The sequence below is a fragment of the Anabrus simplex genome, chromosome 2, assembly GCF_040414725.1.
Source record: "Anabrus simplex isolate iqAnaSimp1 chromosome 2, ASM4041472v1, whole genome shotgun sequence".
NCBI lineage: Eukaryota > Metazoa > Arthropoda > Insecta > Orthoptera > Tettigoniidae > Anabrus > Anabrus simplex.
This window is the reverse complement of record NC_090266.1, coordinates 41772286-41794122: the sequence shown is the minus strand read 5'-3', so window position 1 is coordinate 41794122 and position 21837 is coordinate 41772286. Positions and strand designations below refer to the sequence as shown.

Genomic DNA, 21837 nt, shown 5'->3' with positions numbered 1-21837 from the left:
CTTTGCTTTTAAAGGAAATTCCGAACACAAAATTTCATGGCTGTGTCATCTTCAGTTTTTGAGATATAAATATAATCCTAAAAATATTCAACCCCTTTTTCGGGCCTTTCTACAACCCCCATCCCTTAAGTGTTTTTTCCGAAACAACAAAAATACGTGTTACTTTATTTTTAATAAGATTAAAAATATAAATGTTCACGTCTGTAATATGTGGTAAGTTTTTGAGATAGACTGTAGATATGCTCATTTTAAAAATTCACCCAATTTAACACTTCCCATTAAGTTTATTTTCAGAAAGCAAATTATGCTTGTTTCTTTACTTTTATAGAAGATTCAAATACCAATTTTCAAGTCTGTCACATCTTCAGTATTTAATATATAAATATCCTCATAAATAGAATTCAACACTTTGTTCATTTCTTTTCACCCACCCCACCCCCTTAAGTGGATTTTCGGAAAACAATAAATACGTCTTTATTTTAAAAGAACATTCCAGATTAATGTTCAAGTCTGTAACATCTTCAGTTTTTGAGATATAAGTATCCCCATGAAAAGAATTCATCCCCTTTTTCAGCCCTTTTTACAACCTCCCTTTAAGTGAATTTTCCGATAAAAAAATACACGTTTCTTTATTTTTCAAGTAGATTCCAAATACCAATTTTCACGTCTGTAATATCTTCAGTTTTTGAGATACCAGCATCCTAATAAACATAATTCAACCCCCTTTTCAGTCATTTTACCCCCCTTTATTGCTTTTTTCGAAAACAAGAAATACGTGTTACATTATTTTTAAAGGAGATTACAAATACCAATCTTCACGTCTGTAACATGTAACGTTTTTGAGATATATTGTAAACATAATCATTTTAAAAATTCAAGCTCATTGTTACTCCTGTTTACCCCCCTCTTAAAAGGTATTCAAAATTTTTGCACCCTTTCGCACCCCGCTGAAGAGGATTTTCCGAAAAAACTTGTTTCCTTGTTTTTAAAGAAGATTCCAAATACCAATGTTCACGTCTTTATACTTTTAAGATTTTGAGATATAGATACACTCATTTTAAAAATTCACACCCGTTTTCACCACCTTAGTGACGGAATATAAAAAAGTCCTCCATTGATGAGCACCTACATTGTAATATAAATGTACCCTCAAAATTTCATTTCTTTATGCCCAGTAGTTTTGGCTCGGCGATGATGAATCCATCTGTCAGTTAGAACACGTTGTATATACCAGGTGGCTCGCGAACGCCGTACTTTCTACTTATAAATGCCCCGCATGCACAGATGATGAGTGGGATGTCTACCAAATGATTTTCACAGAGGAACTACTGCCAGCGGGCAGGTTACGTCAGAATATGAAGAGATAAGGAACGGAGTCTCGCTCGCAGCATGTTACTCAGCGCTGCCGGTCTAATGCACCCCTTGCATTAGTAAACATCGTTTTCGACCGCATAGTTGTAGGCTGGTGTAAGGTACAGCCGCACTATATTTGCTGCCTGCATATCAGCAATGGCTAGTGTGATCAGCAGCGACGAATACACAGACATTATTTTAATCTGAACAATCTGGTCGGAATGCAGCAGAAGCTCCAAACAGACGTATGCCTTCTACACACGTGCTTCACCGAACAGTATTAGTTTTTGTTTCATACAAGCAACTCTTCCATCGAGTGGAATATCTACACGTGTATAAATTAATAATTAGATTTCCTTTTCTGCATCTTTGGCGTGTCTACAAACAGTAGCGGCAATTAGGGGGTGGGACGAGGAGGGACATTCGCCCCCCCCCCCTCCCATTTTGTGGAGTAAACATTACATTTTTATTCCACTTTAGCTAGCTGGAACTAGGAATTATTTTAGAAAAGCTGCTTGTACAAACCTTGTTATCTTATCTGCTAATGCCTTTGTTTACTTCCTTTCATTATTAACATAATAATTGATGGAAATACGCACAAAATGTTGTTTGTCGCGGCTAACCAATTCGTATAGCTCTACGGCAAGTAGTGGAGACTTTGCACGTGCTCTGAGGAAGTGTAGTAGGGGTACATATTTTTTTGCCGAGGTCGTGGCCACTGAGTTATAATTCACCCACTTGCCGCGCGCATTTTTTGTTTGCTAGCGGCTTTACGTCGCACCGACACAGATAGATCTTATGGCGACGATGGGATAGGAAAGGCCTCTACGCGCACGGCTAACTCGCCCGGTCCGCGCGCATTGATCAGTCTGATAAGTCTCCTTAGTGTCTGTTAATTTCTTAGTGAGTGTTCAAATACTAAATTATTTTTAATTGCATAATCATGCCGTACATCTGTTTAATTATACCGGGCGAGGTGGCCGTGGGGTTACGGGCGCGCAGCTCTGAGCTTGCACTCGGGAGATAGTAGTTTCGAATACCACTGTCAGCAGCCCTGAAAATGGTCTTCCGTGGTTTCCCATTTTCACACCAGGCAAGTGCAGGTGCTGTACTTATTTAAGGCCACGGTCACTTCCTTTCCACGCGTAGCCCTTTCCTGTCCCATCGTCCCCATAAATCCTATGTATGTTGGTGCGACGTAAAGCTAATTATAAAAAAATATTCACTTGTAATCGTATTTCAACGGGAGCTAATACCAACGTCCCTAAATTATTTCTTTGTGTTATGTTATTTATTAAGTAAATGTCCCGTAGTATGTTTGTGAGACCTTGCGAAAATATTATTATACAGCATTGAATTAAAATCTAAAAAAAAACAACATTATTACGAATAATCCACGGGCCAGATTCATCACGTTTACATATAAAATAACATAATACAAAGGAAATATTTTTTGCTATTTTGCTTTACGTCGCATCGACACAGATAGGTCTTATGGCGACGATAGGACAGGAAAGGCCTAGGAAAAGGAGGGAAGCAGCCGTGGCCTTAATTGAGGTACAGCCCCATCATTTGCCTGGTGTGAAAATGGGAAACCACGGAAAACCATCTTCAGGGCTGTCGACAGTGGGATTCGTAACCACTATCTCCGAGTGCACGCTCACATCTGCGCACCCGTAACCCCACAGCCAGCTCGCCCGGTACAATTACACAGATGTACGGCATGATTCTGCAATTAAAAATCATTTACTATTTGAATACATACTAAGAAACTAACAGACAATAGACTGCCAGACTGGCGAATGCGCGCCGTACGCGGGTGAATTATAACTCAATGGCCACGACCTCGGCAAAAAAATATGTATCGCCACTACCCTTCCTCACAGCACATGCAAAGTCTCCACTTCTTGCCGTAGCGCTATACAATAAAGGAAAGATTCAGCATATAAGACAACACGGCTTGTACAAATAGCTGTTTTAAAATAATTCCTAGTTACAGCTGGCTAAAGTGGAATCAAATGTAATATTTACTCTACAAAGTGGGGGTGGGAGCGACTGTCCCTCCTCACCCCACCCCCTAACCACCGCTACTGTTTGTAAACACGCCAAAGATGCAGTAAATGAAATCTAATAACTTATTAATTTATACATGTGTAGACAATCAACTCGATAAAAGAGTTGATTGTATGGAACAAAAACTAATACTGTTCGGCGAAATATGTGTGTAGACGGCGTACGTCTGTTTGGAGCTTCTGTTGCACTCCGACCAGGTTGTCCAGCTTAAAATAATGTCTGTGTATTCACCCTTGCTGATCACACAGGCCATTGCCGATATGCAGACAGCAAATATAGTGCGGCTGTACCATACACCAGCCTAGAACTATGCGGTCGAAAACGATGTTAACTAATGCAAGGGGTGCATTAGACCGGTAGCCCTGTGTAACATGCTGCGAGCGACACTCCGTTTCTTATCTCTTCATATTCTAACGTAACCTGCCCGCTGGCAGTAGTTCCTCTGTGAAAATCAGTTGGAAGGTATCCCCTTAATCATTTGTGCATGCGGGACATTTATAAGTAGAAAGTACGGCGTTCGAGAGCCACCTGGTATATAGACTAGCAAGATACCCGTGCTCCGCTACGGTATTATACTGTCATTTATAATTGAATGCTTAACATTTTATATATAATCCCCCAAAATTTGCGATCTGACGGCAAAGTTCCTTCCATTCTTCAATCTTTCTTTCCAGGAATAGATTTCGTACTTCCCGGGCTAGCTCCAGGTATTCCGACCAGTCAGTTGGGTCCCTAAATCTTTGCCACCTTATCCTATAAGTTTTTTTGATATGGACAAATCCTTGAGGAGATCCGGCATGGTGTCGTCATGGATGAAATGAAATGGCGTTTGGCTTTTAGTGCCTGTTTTTATTTGACTCCCGTAGGCGACCTGCACGTCGTGATGAGGGTGAAATGATGACGAAGACGACAAATACACCCAATCCCCGTGCCAGGGGAATTAACCAATTATGGTTAAAATTCCCGACCCTGCCGGGAATCGAACCCGGGACCCCTGTGAGCAAAGGCCAGGGCGACTAGTGGCGCAACTAGTCGCCGGATGTACCTCCCCGCGCATACGGAAACGTCACTCAAGTTCGTGTTCTCACACCAGCTTGACGTAATGCGGACGATGGAACGCAATTGAATCAGCGATCCACCTAACCATTATCTTTCTTCATTACCTTGTTTGGTCTCGTGCTGTGGCAGAGTGAATAGTTTACTTATTGTGATAGTTTATTTATTGAACATGGAGACATCAAATAAACTACAACAGCAAATGAAGGAGATGGCAAAATAATTTGAAAGTCAAATAAATAATGAAGGCCATTTTTGACTTAGAATGAAAACCGGTCACTTGGGATTCCAGAACTGAAGCTTAGGCCTACACTGACAAAATAAAAACACTGAATTCTTGGTACAGCATTTTAAAGAACTTAGGTGGGTATTATATATTTTGTTTTGCTAGTGGCTTTACGTCGCACCGATACAGATAGGTCTTATGGGGACGGGGGGATAGGAAACGGTCAAGAGTTGGAAGGAAGCGGCCGTGGCCTTTATTAAGGTACAGTCACAGAATTTGCCTGGTGTGAAAATGGGAAACCACGGAAAACCATCTTCAGGGTTGCCGACTGTGGGATTCGAACCCACTATCTCACGGATGCAAGCGCACAGGTGCACGCTCCTAACCGCACAGCCAACTCGCCCGGTGTGTGAGTATTATAAAACGTTTACTACTCTTATATGGAAATACAGTATGTAATGCCCATATAAATTCTATAATCGTTTACATTTGCAAGTACCATTGATCCATTATATGGCTCTATTAGTGAATTACAGCTCAACTGGGAAACACTTGTTTAGTCCTATGTCGTTTCCCGTTATTTCTTCTTTTATGTGGCCAAGCAGTTCGCAAAATGACGACTTTGACATGCGCAGGTAATTGAAAAATTTACTATCATCCTCATTTAGATCGTCAAACAATGTATAATATAATCCTCTAGTCAGCCGAAAAACAAATATAGGATGTTTCCGCACTTTCCTAACCCTTCGGTTTTTCCATTTTAATAGAAGAGCAAGAAGAAGTAGTTCTCCGTGGGACACCATTCTCTCAACTGACTATTCCCCGGTATGAACCGAGCAAGTATTCACAAGTTGCGCCACTAGTCGCCCACGGCTAATAGCGGCCTAATATCATCATTTAGCCACGGGGAGAGTCTTCTACAGACGCGTGCTGTTCGTAGAGGGGCGTGCTTGTCAAAATATGTCGTATCAAGTTATTGAAAATGGTGACCTTGTCGTCAATATTTTATGAGTTGTTTCATGCCACGGCATCGAAAAAGCATCTTCCAGTAATTTTTCTTTTCGTTGCCAAAATGGCTACAGTCTCTCTTTGGTTTATGTTTGGGGCATTGCAGTGCGTAAGTCATAAAGATAACGTCGTGGACTGAGAGTAAAGGGAGCAGATGTCTGGCCGTGATGTAATACTCTGTAAGAGTTCTTCGCTGCTATTAGTTGCAGTAGTGTGTGGGAAGTTTTAGTGTGGTGTGGTGGGAGGATCATCATACAGCATGTCTGAAACGTATTCAGTAGATGGGTGGTTTCGGAAGAATCTGGGTTTAGAAGGCTTATATTGAAGTCTCCCATCATTATAAAATGTACGTACATACAGTGAATCACCTTAATATTCGGACACCGGATGGCATGTGACAATCTGAACATTATAATTGTATTTTCTTGAGCATACAGAAAGGAAAGTTTGAAAATACAAAACACCAATGTTTCCAATATGATTTCATAATAATACAAGTGTATCAGAACAAAAATGACTTGTATATAAAAAAAAATCAGTCGTCACCTTATCACATGACAAAACCACTTTAATATTCGGACACAAGGATCATAATGACCGAAACTATAGCGTAACATGGAACTCAAACCAATCTAGTACTTGGTGGCATTGCCACGGCTTTCAGTCCTTGTGGCATAGAAGAAACTAACTTTTCCGTGCCCTTAGGGCTAATATTAGCCCATTCTCGTATCAGTCTCCGTTGCAGTTCCTTCTTTGACGTTGTTTTGGACTTCCTCAATCTCTTGTCAAGTTCACTCCATAAATTCTCAATGGGATTAAGATCCGGGCTCTGGGGTGGAGTTTCAAGCACCTTTGGGCAGTTGAACTTTAGCCACATTCGGACATTCCACGCTTTATGCTTAGGATCATTATCTTGATAGAAATGCAATGTGTCCCTGATCTCAAGCTTTGTAGTACTTTGGTGTAAATTCTGCTTCAGGATGGCTAGATACTGTTTATGGTCCATTGTATGTTCAATAAACGACATTTCACCCACTCCAGGAGACGAAAAGCACACCCATACCATTGCATTCGCGCCTCCATGTTTGACAGTTGGTTGCTAATGTTTCGGTTTTAATTCGTCATTTGGTTTGCGGCAAACCATTCTCCTCCCATCCGATCCATGAATATTAAATTTGCTCTCATCACAAAATAATACATGTTTCCACCATTCTGTGTCCTTGTGTACAAATTGCAAGGCAAACTTCAATCATTTCCTTCGGTTCACTTCACTGATAAATGGCTTTTTCCTCGACACCCTCCCGTTAAATCCGGCCTTTCGAAGAGTCCTGCGCACAGTTTCAGGGTGCACTGATTTGCCAGCTTCCTCTTCTAACTCCCGTGCAAGTTGTGGCGCACTCAGTTTAGGATCGTTTCCTATTTTTCTTAAAATAATATATCTCTGCAACTGCATCCCTTTGCATTGTGGAAAATAACCAGTTGGCGCTGTTCAAATGTTGTGTTTCTGCCTTTGCGCCCCATTGTACGTACAGACTAATCCCTGTCGTTCTGTACAGCGCTGCTCACTGCAGTAAAGTTCAGGGATACGTATCCTACTCCTTACGCTTCTCCCTTGCCGCAATTGGGTCAGGTAGTCACGTGCAAATGGAGTAACGATGACGTGTCCGAATATTAAAATGATGTGTAGTATCTCATTATTTCCTTTTCTATCACTATCAGAACACTTCACCAATTCGCCTGACATTTAATTCTGTTGTGATACGTGCGCTAAATACTCACGAATTGTTGGACGTATGTTTGTTGTATACACATTTGTTTGCGAACAAATTATGTCAAGAAACATTCCATTATCTGTGTTGTCTGAATATTAAAGTGACCCACTGTAGATAACAGTCTAATAAGTCTAAGTTATTCGGACGAAATAGTACCTATTGAACTCCTCATATATGACGGCCCTTTAATTTGAAAAACCCGTTTATTACGGTCCATTCGATTAACAATATACATTATTGCTGCTTGTTTTTAATAATCATTGCGATGAGTACGAAGAGCAGCTGCGATAATAATAATAATAATAATAATAATAATAATAATAATAATAATAATAATAATAATAATAATAATAATAATAATATACACAGATCTTCATTTATAGACAGTTATGAATTTCAGCGATCAGTCTGCAAGCCCCTGTGAATATACTAAACGCCACTGCAATCCTTTATTTATAACCAGTCCTGTGGCTTCGTTTCGTTCCGTAACTCTTATCTATAAACCATTACAAACTGAGTCTAACAATCGTCCTCTTGGTCTCCCTCTACTTCTCTTACCTTTCATTACAACTTCATTAATCTCCTAGGTAACCTACCTTCCTCCATTCGCCTCATGTGACTCACACAGAAGCTGTTTTATGCGTACAGATTCATCAATCAAGTTCATTCCTAAATTAGCCTTTATCTCCTCATTCCGTGTACCTTCCTGCCATTCTCCCCACCGGATTGTACCAGTGATCATTCTCGCTACTTTCATGCCTGAATGGCTCAGATGGTTGAGGCGCTGGCCTTCCGACCGCAACATGGCAGGTTCGATCCTGGCTCAGTCCGGTGGTATTTGAAGGTGCTCAAATACGTCAGCCTCCTGTCGGTAGATTTACTGGCACGTGAAAGAAATCCTGCGGGATTAAATACTGGCACCTTGGCGTCACCGAAAACCGTAAAAGTATTTAGTGGGACGTAAATCTATTATCATTATTATTATTATTATTATTATTATTATTACCATCATCATCATCATCATCATCATCATCATCATCATTCACTTCTAACTTATGTAACGTTGATTCAAACTTTCCGCAAATCGCATTAGCGTGCCGCTAGTAGCGGCCCCATGACGTTGCATATCAGGTTTGCTTTAAATACGGGCTGTACTGTGCGAGAGCGTTAAAGGACGAGTTCGACAGCCGTAGTGGAAGGACGTGTTCCTCCCGCTCGCTCTCTCTCTCCTTGCCAGGCGCTCTGTACTTTCCCAGTACTAGTCAGGCAGCTGTACTTGTTAGTACATCTTCGAAAGAGCATTGTCTGAGCTGAGCACTTCTCAGTGCTCGCTCTTTCTCTTTCAGAGTTTGTTACAGGAGGACCAGGATGGACAACCAGGCGGATACGATGACGACCCAGGAACGGGCGGTGGCGATCGGGCACTTGCTCCGAGATCTCTTCACCGGCATGACACCGACACCGGAGAGCAACACGGAGCCGCAGACGCTGGAACCTGTGCCGGAGACCCCGGCACCCGAGCCGGAGCTGCCACAGGAGGACCCGGAGATCGAGGTGGAGACGGAGCCTTACAGGGACGGGTGTGACCCCCCTAACGGCTTCTTCTTCTCCGAAGGCTACACCGACCCGGCGCACGAAGCGCTGCTCGTGTACTACAGGCCGGGGCGCCCTGTAACTTCTGAACGGGGCCTCGTCCTGGACAGAATGCGGCGCCCTCGCCGAGGAGGCAGGATCATCTCGACAACCATGGCCGTCGAGAGCTTCCTACCAGGAGGCCTCATCATCAGGCATCACGACCAGGAGCGGATGCGCGACGCAGAGAGAGAGCTTTCTTCTCTGTTCCAGGTCATCCGTCTACCAGGGAGGGACGGAGTGCCAGGGATGAACACCGGCGCAGTCAGGGCCGCGACGGAGACCAGGGAGACGCCGAGGAGGCTAAGGAATAGGGCGGTTAATACCGACCTAGTCCTGGCCACCCAGCCGGCGACCAGCGACGCCACCACGGAGGTGGGGCATGACGCCCCCTGGCGTCGCGACTGTGCGACTTCTGTGGAGGAGGACGCCCCCTGGCGTTCTGAGGTTGCTGTCCAGGCCCAGCCTGACAGCACGTCTGTCGAGCTGCAGACCTCGATGTGCGCCCCACAGGACAGGGAACGCAGTCAAGCGTTAGCAGCGACCGACGCCGCCGCCGCCAGCCAGGAGAAGGAAGAAGACGGCGACGCAGCGGAACCATCAGCTACCCTGGGGTCACCAGGCCGGGAGGAGGGCCACCAGGACGAGGCCTCTTCCCCCGCCGAGAAGCAACCCCCGGGAAGAAGAAGAAGAAGACGACGCCGCACCAGGAAGCAGAAGGCGTCGCTGGCTCACCAGGAGAGGACCGCCAAGCCGCAACCCAGGACTGCTCCCAGGACAGCAGTCAACCGAGGAGCCAATCAGGAGAGGACCTCAGCGGGTAGCGGCAGTCAGGTGAGAGTCAAACGTCCCCCTCAGCAGCTCTTGCAGTGTTTCCGCTGTCTGAGGTGGGGCCACCGTCAAGTTAGCTGTGGACTCCAAGTGAAGTGCAACCGCTGTGGTGGTGATCACCACTACACGGCCTGCGCAACACTTAAGGAGGCGCCGGTGTGCGCCAATTGCGCGGGGGGCCACCCGGCCTCCCACCGCAGTTGCCCAGTCTACAGGGCCATGGCGCGGGCAGAGAGGAGGGAGGCCCGGCGCCATGACCCACCCCATTCCAGGAGGCCCCCGCCTCGGCGGGCTTGGCCTCATTCTCCGGGATCGGAGACTGGGTACGAGGTACCCCAAGGAGGTGGAGTCGTGCGACAGGCCCTAGTGGTACTTGACGCATGGCTCCGCAGCCGGCAAGGACCGCGCTAGTCCCAGCAGTGCCCAGACGGACTGATCCCCAGGCGATGGAATGGCGAGGAATTGGTTTATGTTTTGTGCATGTTACCTGCTCCTAACTAACACAACCTCTGGTCTTTTTCCAGCCCACATCCTTGCATGTGCTATCACAAGATGTCAGGTTTTACATGTAGGCTCTTTCTTCTTTCTGCCTATGTGGTTTTTCCCTGACCCTTCAATACCATACCTTAACACTATCCAACCAACACAAACATTGCCGTGGTAGCGAGTCTGACTCGGAAACCGGCAGATACTCCTTGTATCACTTCCCACTCTTCCCTGCTATCTCTTTCTTCTTCTTAGAAATAATAGCATGTCGGAGGCCATGTAGATTGAGTCGTTGGTCACGCGGGGGGAGCGGGCTTCGGGGGCCCCCCCGAAGAAAAAAAAAAGCGAGAGCGTTAGTTACCTGTGAAATTGGACAGAGTGACTGTGAGTGGGTCAAGATGTCGAAGAGGCCAGTATAAACAGCTCACTGCGGTTGAACGAGGCTGTATAATGGTGCTACGTGAGGGTAGATTTTTCCCTCCGTGCTATTGCAGAACTACTGGCAGGACTGTCTACACTGTGCATTCGTGCTGGCAATAGCGGTCACAAGAAGGTACGCTCGCAAGAAGACCGTGCTCCGGACGTCCCCGTGGCACCACCGAGAGGGAGGATCGCCGTATTCGGCTATGACTGTGGCGCAGCCGATTGCGTCTGCAGCAGCAATTCGAGCGGCAGTTGGCGCCACAGTGACTCAACGAACTGTTCGAAATCGGTTACTCGAAGGACAGCTCCGAGCCAGGCGCCCTGCGGCGTGCATTCCACTTATCTCAAACCACCGCCGTCTGCGACTTCAGTGGTGTCAAGTAGGGATGGGCATGAGCGCAGCTCGAGCGGCTCGAGCTGATGACGTCACTGCTCGATCTAGGTCGAGCAGTACTCGAGCAGGAGTATGGCCTGCCATCTATGAGTGATTACCTTGTACTAAATCAGATGCGTGACAATCTTCTTTGCTCTTTTAATACTAATGAAATGAAACCAGTGTGTGTACAGGAACACAACTGAACAAACTATATCCTCACCCGGCAATTTCACAAATAGCTTGTTACATTTCGTACCATGAAAATAATATTTATAATGATAACGCCTTAACATTATTAACGGAATACATTGAATCCCTTACACAACATAGTATTATATGGATTATATGGTTGTTATCCTAGAGTAATATTATCGCCTGAGAAATGATACGGCGTAATATGTAAGTAAGTCCGCCTCTGTGGTGTAGTGGTTAGCGTGATTAGCCGCCACCCAGGACGTCCGGGTTCGATTCCCGGCTCTGCCACGAAATTTCAAAAGTGGTACGAGGGCTGGAACGGGGTCCACTCAGCCTCGGGAGGTCAACTGAGTAGAGGTGGGTTCGATTCCCACCTCAGCCATCCTCGAAGTGGTTTTCCGTGGTTTGCCATTTTCACACCAGGCAAATGCTGGGGCTGTAGCTTAATTAAGGCTACGGCCGCTTCCTTCCCACTCCTAACACCTTTCCTATCCCATCGTCGCCATAACACCTATCTGTATCGGTGCGACGTAAAACCAATAGCAAAAAACCCAGTTATATTATATCGGACGCAGGACTTCAGGTCTGTTCACATTTTTTTATTATGTAGGAGAAATAGTAAATATAGCATTATAATAAAACTGAACAGAATATATTATTAAAATGATACATACAATGTTCAGAAGAACCAAAAATGGAAGTAGCGACCAAGTAACGAAAGGAAAACCACACAAATACTATCACTATGCAGAGCTCATCGCCATGTCGAGCAGTCACTTCCATTTGATAAAAAGAAAAGTAATTCTGGGCATATATGGATTTAATAAACTGATGCGTCCACTATGACTTACGGTACGTATGCATTTCTGTAGAATGGACGCTATCGCTAATGACTCTACTTCTACTCTACGCGTAGTGCCGGAAGGTGAATATCAACGTCAATGAGTGCAGACGGAATTGTGGCTCTAGCCCTAACACACACTCCTGCTTAGCGCACATGCAAGCCTACGTCACGAGGGAATTTCGTGTTGCTCGATCTGGCTCGACCACGCTCGACACACCAGTTCGTGACGTCAGCACTCGAGCCTGCTCGAGCAGGCGATCGAGTGGCCCATCCCTAGTGTCAAGCGAGAACTCGTTGGAGGATGGTGTGGAGGTCCGTTGTGTTTTCCGATGAAAGCCGGTTCTGCCTTGGTGCCAGTGATGGCCGTGTGTTGGTTAGAAGGAGGCCGGGTCGACACACTGAACCTACACGGTGCGTTCTGGTCTGGGGAGCAATTTCCTATGACAGCAGGAGCACTCTCGTGGTTATCTGAGGCACCCTGACTGCAGATGTTTACGTCCGTCTGCTGATTCGAACTGTTGTGCTGCCATTCATGAACAGCATTCCCGGGGGTGTTTTCCAACAGGATAATGCACGCCCCCATGCCGCTCTTTTAACCCAATGTGCTCTACAGAGAGTAGATATGTTGCCTTGGCCTGCTCGAATCCCCTATCTTTACCCAATCAAACACGTATGGGACATGACTGGACGACAACTCCAGCGTCATTCATAACCGGGATTAACCGTCCCTGTATTGACCGACCAAGTGCGAGAGGCATGGAACTCTGTCCCACAAGCCGAGACACAATGCATGCACGTCTGCGTGCCTGCATTCAACGATCAGGCGATTACACCGGTTATTAATGGACCAGCATGGCCCCTTTTGCGATTTCTTATCTCGCGCAGTACTCTTATGCCGTTAATAAATTAAATATGTTACCTCAACAAATATGCTGCCAAGATTTCCGTATTCTACATTCCTTATTTAATGGCGTTTGGATATTTTTTCCGTCAATGTAATAATAATAATAATAATAATAATAATAATAATAATAATAATAATAATAATAATAATAATAATAATAATAATAATAATAATAACGCCGATCTAGCTTGCGCGTTCAGTCCCTACTCAGACCGGTGGTATTGTTCGTGGATTTTCTGGCAGGTGGGAGGAAGGAGACGAGCTGCTCGACTAAGCGGTATGTTCCGAGCTATCAGTGGAGGGATGGTGTGGAATGACATTAGTAGACGAATGAGGTTGAGTGGAAAGTAGGGAAAATCACAATACGAAGGAAAAGTTGACATTCAAGAGGAAAAACTGGGGAAAATATTAATTTATAGGACGAAGAGCGATTGCTATACTTTACGAAGGGAGATATTAGATACATTTTCAACTTACTTGAAATTATTTAAGGAAAGACTAGGTAAACAATAGATAGCGAAGCTGCCACCTGGGCAACTACCCTGAATGGAGATCAGTGGTGGTTGATTGATTGATTGATTGATTGATTGATTGATTGATTGATTGATTGATTGATTGATTGATTGATTCTTGTAGGACAAAATTTTTGCACCTGGCGTCTGTCGACGTCAGTGATACAGATGGTTGGTCTCTGTCCTTCTGTTTCAAAGATAGCGGGTTCGATCCTGAATGAAATCAGTGAAATTTGAGGGTGTTCATATGTGACAACTCTGTAACATTAGTTCCCAGCATGATAAATAATTTCCACGGGACAAAATTCGAACTGACCGGCGTCTCTTGAAGGATATTAAGAATAACTTCATTATAATCATATTCAATCAGTTATTCGGCTCATGTTATTACCAGTTCACTGTACATAGGGAAAAGGACTGAAGAAACCAGATATCACAGGTTTTGATTTACAAAGAATAACCGAAGCCGATCACATGTGCATTGGATCTGATCTGCCATCAACCCCACTCGTTTTACTTCTAAACATCAATTAGTGAGGGAGAGTGAGTGACGTGGAGGACGGGAGGGGGAGGAGGTGATCGTTACTCGATTGATGTTAATAATGTAACTTTTAATTACTCTGAGTAATCTTAATTACAGTACTAAAATTTTATATAAAACCTAGCAGCGACATTTTAACTTCGTTAGATATTTTATTGTTCCTGGTCTGTGTTACCATAAATGTCGAAATAATGCGTTAAGGGAAGACATTTAATTAACTCTTATTCGTCTTCCTTTCTTTTCATTACTGGAAATTTATTTACTCATTTATTTATTTATTTAGCCCCATTACGTTACGCATATATGGCGAAAAAAGATAAAACACAATGAATTAATTACAATAAGGAATAAACATAAACATTCAATGTAGGAACGCAGAGAGAACATGTAAAGTCGCTCAAAGGGGGTATGAACTCATGGTAATCTACGTTCGTCACATTTAATACCGTATCAGAATTATTTTTAAATATTATTAAAATATAATTCTGCTCCCACGCAGATACAAACCCTGCGGATATCCACAGAACTGTGTGGATAAAATTTGATATATTTTACCTTGATTTTAGTGGCAGCCTGTAAATACAGGAGGTTGTTCCTAAAGAATTGGAAATGTATATGGATTCAATTATGGTTTCTGAGGAAAGTATATCTGCAAGGAATTTACGTATACAATCAATCAATCAATCAATCAATCAATCAATCAATCAATCAATCAATCAATCAATCAATCAATCAATCAATGATCTGCATTTAGGGCTGTGACTCAGAAGGCAGATTTCCTCGCTTTTTCTTAAACATCCTCAAGGAACTTGGAAATTTATCGAACATTTCCCTTGATAATTTATTCCAAACCCTTAATCCTCGTCCTATAAATGAATATTTGCCTCAATTTATCTTACTTGAATTCCAGCTTTATCATTCCTTCTTTTAAACACTTCACTCACGCGTATTCGTCTACTAATGTCATTCCACATCAACTCTGAACTGACAGTTTGAAACAAAACCACATAGCCGTGCATCTCGCCTCCTTACTTCCAAGTCTTCCCAACCCAAAGTTTGCAACATTTTCGTAACACTCCTCCTTCGTCAAAAAACATCCAGAACGAATCGTACTGCTTTCCTTTGGATTCTTTCCAGTTCTCGTATCAAGTAGTCCTGTCCAGGTGAGGGTCCCATACACTGGAACTAAGCGGCTGTACAACACAGGAAAGGGAAATTTTAAAAAAAGGACAGAAATTATATATCCAGTAGATGGCCTATACATGAGTTAAAATGAAGAAGATTTGAACTAAATTAGAATGTCCAACTATTACAGCCACTACATTCTTTCAAGTTAAATGTCGTTACAAATGCACTACGGAAGCGCATATATCGGTGGAATACATTTATATGAAGATAAATTAGAATATTATTTTATTAAGCTAAGGAAATAGAGGATTTCAGCTTACGTAGAAAAATAATGAAATAATGTGCTCTGCTCGGTGGTAAGAGATGCACTGGTAGATACTGGCGGTCTTTTATGATTTCAACGTAAGAGCTTTGACTGCAAATGAATCATTTATTTCAGAAACGACGTGTCACTTTCTTTTGGATTTTGAGTTAACTGTGAATTACTTTCTATTCATGTATATTCATCATTGAATGAAGAAAACGTAGGTAAAATTATTATTGAGAGTTTAAGATGAACACGGAAAACGGCATTTCATGCAGATCCTGTGTACAGTAAGTCAGTGACTTATGCTGTTTCTGCATTTAACAGCTCTGGCACGGAGGAAGTAAATCCTAGGCTGCTTCAAGTGGTGATCACATACTGTTCTGATATAACAAAATACGAACGTTGTTGACAAATGTCCTAGAATGGTCTTCCGTGGTTTTTCATTCACTTGCACTAAGGCGAATGCCGGGACAGAAGCCGTAACTTTCAAAGAGATCCGCCTCACCCCTTCAGGGTGCGGAAGGCAAACATCTTACAGTAGTAGTTGGCGGCCAAGATATTACAGAAAAAGATGTAGCATTTCTTTAGACATCAGAAAGAGTAGATCCAAGGTTACAGAAAGAATAACTCAAAATCAGCCAATATATGCAATTCAGACACCTTATCAGTAATGGCGGTGTAATTATTGCACGGAACATTACTGGTTGCCTGCAGTGCCAAACGTTCCGCATTACAAATACTGATCAATTAATTTTTCTTACCACGTCGTCAGCATCTCCTGAAGGGCGTCTTCCAAGAAAGAAGAAAACAGCTGATGAGATTCTTAAGCTGGTTGAGTAGCCTATATATGTCAAGGGAAAGAAACTGCAACATGCCATAAATACCTATTACACGGCTGGCGGGTGTGCAATTAATTTTCCACTGAAAAGTAGATCGACCACGCCATTTTGATGCAGTTCTCACCAGTCATTTAGTTTAGTGAATTCCTTTCATACTTAGTGTAGTACTCTCACTTATACCGGCTGTCTTTTCCACAAGCATTTAAAGTTCATACATCACTAAATAGGGCTAAATCAAGATAACTGTCGTTTTCCGCAATAGGATTTAGCGTATCAAGAGCAAAATTGGCTTTTTTGTGGTGATCATCTGGCTTAAGGTGGCATAGAATTGCAAGCGCCAAAACGGATACTTTTGTAGACAATTTAGTGAACTGTCGAATCAGAGACCCCTAGTTCCCTATTGGCCAGTCTGACTTACAGTACGTGGACTCCACTAGTCTCCTCACTCACATGGTATTTGCGATGTTTTTCAACTTGTGGAATCAAACTTCCCGTTTCTCGTAGAGTTTTGTTCCACTGTGTGTGGGAGGCTCCACTTTTCATTCCCTTCTTGCACTTACTCAGCAGGTGTAACATGTTGTGACGGTGTCTGCTATTTTATTATGAGGCAAATCAGCCTGGCCTCGGTTGTGAGTGATATCGCCGATTTATAACGCCACCCACTCGCCGCAACGAACCAATCAGGAACGAGCCAGGCGCGTAAGGCCAACCCTCTATGCCACCACTACGTTATCTCACTGTGGACGTCCCGACGGGGTGAGAAAGACAAGAAAATGAACCCAGATCATTCGCAACTGAGAGGACTCTAGAGACTTCTCCTTTCAAGAAGCCTATCTAAGGTGGGACGGAAGAGCGTCAGTGGTTCACTTGGAGTCGAGGAGTCAGTCGGCGTGTGCCACTCTCTGTAGGGGATTCAGTGCTGTTCAGGGAGCGTTCTGTCGGTGGAACTGAGACTATCGTTCTCTTCTCTCTGTCGTCGAGCAGTCGAGTCTCTCTTGTCTAGCTGTTGTGGAGCGAACTTTTTTTCTAGCTGCTTTACGTCGCACCGACACAGATAGGTCTTATGTCGACGATGGGACAGGAAATGCCTAGAATAGGAAGGAAGCCGTCGTTGCCTTAATTAAGGTACAGCCCCAGCATTTGCCTGGTGTGAAAATGGGAAACCACGGAAAACAATCTTCAGGGCAGCCGACAGTGGGGTTCGAACCCACTATCTCCTGGATGCGAGGAGCGAACGTGTGTGCCTCTGGTGCAGCGTGAGAGAAGTCGACATGGGTCATTGAACGAAGTCTGTTGTGAGTGTACGGACAGTGTGCGTCATAGAGAACTGTGGAACTGTGTTGTGTGTGAGCTATGAACCAAGTGACCGCGACAGTGTACAGCGAGAATAACTGTGGAACTGACTTAGAATATACGTGAGAGTAGTGGAAGAGTGTGTAGTGGGATTGTTTTAATTTGTAAGTGAACAACTGGTGTGATTGAGCAGTATGAGCAGAGAGAGCGCTAATTGGTACATTAGTGGGTAATGCATTGTTTAAGTTGTGGTCCTCGTGAGTCTGTGTAGCGTGTAAGCAATTAGTAGTAATTAAAAAATCCTAGACTTAGAACTTTAAACACTACAAATTGTGTATTTATTTTACTACCCGTCTCCATGGTACATGCCATAGCACGTATTGCACTTTACGCTGTGGAGTCCACACCTTGAATAACAGGCATAACCTACGCAGCTATGTGCTGCAGATAGATGTATGCGTACATGCCATTTCCGCGCGTGCGTGGCTTGTGACTCGAAAATGAGGGGAAATGTTCATAAAGAAATCTAGCAGAGACTGTCTATCTATTGCGTATTTACCTAAAAACAAATAATGAAATTCTCTCACATTATAAATTGTGATTCTTTTATACCTCTAGCCCGGACACGGTGTAATACGCTTATGTTTCCAAATGCAGAAGAAGAAAAGGCATATTAGATGTTCGTTAATTGGTGGTATTACTGAACCTGTGTAATAATAATAATAATAATAATAATAATAATAATAATAATAATAATAATAATAATAATGAAATGGCGTATGGCTGTTAGTGCCGGGAGTGTCCGAGGACATGTTCGGCTCGCCAGGTGCAGGTATTTCTATTTGATTCCCGTAAGCGACCTGTGCGTCGCGATGAGGATGAAATGATGATGAATACAACACATACGCCAAGCCCCCGTGCCAGAGAAATTAACCAACGATGGTGAAAATTCCCGACTTTGCTGGGAATCGAACCCGGCACCCCTGTGGCCAAAGGCCAGCACGCTAACTATTTAGCCATGGAGCCGGATAATAATAATAATAATAATAATAATAATAATAATAATAATAATAATAATAATAATAATAATAATAATAATAATAACTGTACCGGGCGGTACACCTCCACGCCGCTAATTTAAAATTTGCGCCAGTTGAAACTCCTCTGCTGGAGGAAGTCTGAACTTTATTGACGGTATTAATTTTCAAGTTTCTCAGAAGATGTCACTACTTGGAAAGTTTGGAGTTTTTGAACTGTGCCACTTTTGATGTATTTTTGTTTTACCGGTCGTAAGAAGTGTGAACTTTCTCTTCTAGAGGACACTACTGAAAAATTACTATGGTGCACCCTAGTGCGATGTGAAAGAACTGCTTTTTGGAGAAATTTGTATTTCAAAAGTTTGTTTCTTGTTAAATTTCTTTCTGTTATTGTTTAAGTTGGCTGTATACCCCTCTCTTTCCCCTTGTTTTGTATTTAGCCAATCCCGAATTTCTTTAATTAATTTCTGACCAATCTGATGTATCTTCCCCCCAACTTGAATATGCTGCTTATCCCTAACCAATAAAGTGATTGTGGGCGGGTGTTTTCTTCCCTGAAACGCCTCGAACTTTCCGCGAGAGTATATAAACTGCTGATTTTAGGGTCTCGGTGCCACTTCTGTTCCATCTTTTAGTGTGTAAAGTACATAGCAGGGGGCGGGAAGCGCCTCTTTCTTCGAGGAGCAGTTCTACACCAAGGTAATGGCCTTTTAATAAGTTCTGTTCTTGCTAGCTCAGCAGTTTAACTCTCGGGGCGGGTCCGAAGCGTTTCTATCATGTAACCTTTTCCTAAAATGTAACTACTCTTAGCATCTGTTATCTTTTAAAGCTACATATTGGGATAGAGAGTGCTTAACCCTCTCGAGCTCCCACTCATTTTGTGTTGAGGTGAACTTATTTCTCACAACCGATTCTTCCTTAATTGTAAAGTAAACTGTCCTTTTCTAAAGTCACCTCAGTAGTATGGGATTAGCCCTTGCATTAGTGGCCTAGAGCCAAATTAGGTTTTGAAACAAATACATTAGGAGTGCAGATCGCCTCCTCTCAAATTGTTATTTTAGAGGTCATGTAATTAACATTTTTCATTTAATAGACCTCAGTAGGTTGGGTATTTTACCCCTGTGTCTATGTCCAGAGAGGACAACTTGAAGGTGGAGTTTGGTGTGGCCTTTGAGAGGCTTAATGTTTGAGAGCGAGCGGCTCTTTCTTGAAAATTGAGTGTTGTATGCCTCGAGGAGGCTTTTCTGTGTAATTTGGAGCAAGTGCTCCTGAGCATGAATGGGGTTTTTCTGCCCCTCTGTTAAAACTTATTTTGAAGTAAGGTTGGGCTGATTGCCCAAAAATTGTGAAGTAGGGGCGCTGAGCCCAAATCCGGTAAATATTGTAACTACATTTTGTTGACTTGCTACTCTGTACCTGCCATGCTTGTTATTTTTTCATTTTGAAAAGAAAATATAACCTTGTTAATTTTACATGAACTCTAATTTCGTAGCTTGAGACCCGTTCACACCCGCACCTTCTTTCACCTCTAACTACCGCAAAACTCGGTAACAATAACAATAATAATAATGCTGCTCACAGTATAGTACGTGTTACTCACCGTTGGACAGCTCCTCGTACACGGGGTTGTATAACTCCTGTGATGTGTACGGCTCGGTTCTGGGTGGTTGACAAATGAAAACTGATGCCGGGAAGCCTGCAGACTTCACATCTATCATCTGAAACACGACAAGCACGAATGAACAATAAAACACATTTATGAGAATACATAGCCTATGTAATTTTCTATACTAAAAGATAATGAACACTTTTAGAAAGAAATGTGTTTTGATGATGATAATAATGTACATAATGTAATTTTGTTTAAACATTGGTCCTTAGTGGGAATTACATTGAGTTGCCACTGAGCTACGAAATCCCATGTATTCAGCATCTACCTCGGATAGACACGGGTCTAACGATCCGCTCTTGTCAAACTTACTTTACTGCATATCAGCAAAGAAACAAAACCCTCCGGCTGCTACAGCCCTGATGGGAAATTACACTGCCTGACAAGAAAGTTAAGCGCCTGGAAGGAGTGGTTGAAAGTGAATGAAACTACATAAGCTGAAATACCATATGCCTTTATTGCACTGATTGCAATATGGGATGAAAGAGACAAGGCCGTTGGAAGTTACAAGTGGAATGTTGGCACCAGGTCAGTTGGGTATCGCACTCACCCTGGCCGCAATGCATGCCCTTACGCGGTTCGGAATAGTGTAAAAGAGCTTTTGGATCCTCTCCTGAGGCAAGTTCGTCCACAGTTGATGCAGCTGTCCCTCCAGACCCCGCATGTTGGTACTGGGACGGAGTCCCCTTCCAATATCACCCCACACGTGTTCAATGATGGAGAGGTCCGGGATCTTGCTGGCCACGGGAGGACCTCATCATGCTCTAGACAGTCCATAGACAAACGTGCTGTGTGCGGACATGCATTATCTTGTTGGAACACTGTCCCAGGGTGCTTTACCATAAGAGGTAGGACGTGCGGAGGCAGAATGTCTGTGACGTACCGTTGTGCGGTCAAAGTCTGCCGGAAGCCTATTAGAGGTGACCTGAACGCAAATCCTACGGCTCCCCACACCATGACGCCAGAGATTACGCCTGTGTGTATTTCCACAATATGGGCAGGATCTGCCCTCTGCCTGCGACGTCACCAAGCCCGCACACGATGGCCATCGGAGGTTATGGAGAAGCGGGACTAGTGATGCGACGCCAGTCGTCTTCTCTCCATGTCTCCCAGGCAAGGAACCACTCCAAACGCAGGCATCGGTGTTCTGGTGTCAATGGCAACCGACGCTTGGGACGGTAGGACCACAATCCGGCGGATGCGAGTCGTCGAGACACTGTGCGGGTACCATAGTATGTTGTAGAGTCTGCAGCATATGTTCACGGTCGGCGGGGCCGAAGTTATGGGTTCCCGCAATGCTTGGTGCACCATACGGCGGCCGTCCCTCGGCGT

General features: G+C 43.7%; 1 protein-coding gene across 1 annotated transcript in view; it reads right to left on the bottom strand.

The window, feature by feature from the left end:
* Positions 1-21837, bottom strand: part of pxb — a 281818-nt gene that overhangs the window by 18603 nt on the left and 241378 nt on the right. The window contains exon 5 of the mRNA XM_067142350.2: positions 20437-20554. Coding sequence (XP_066998451.2) covers positions 20437-20554 — 118 coding nt within the window. The remainder of the gene's footprint in view (positions 1-20436; positions 20555-21837) is intronic.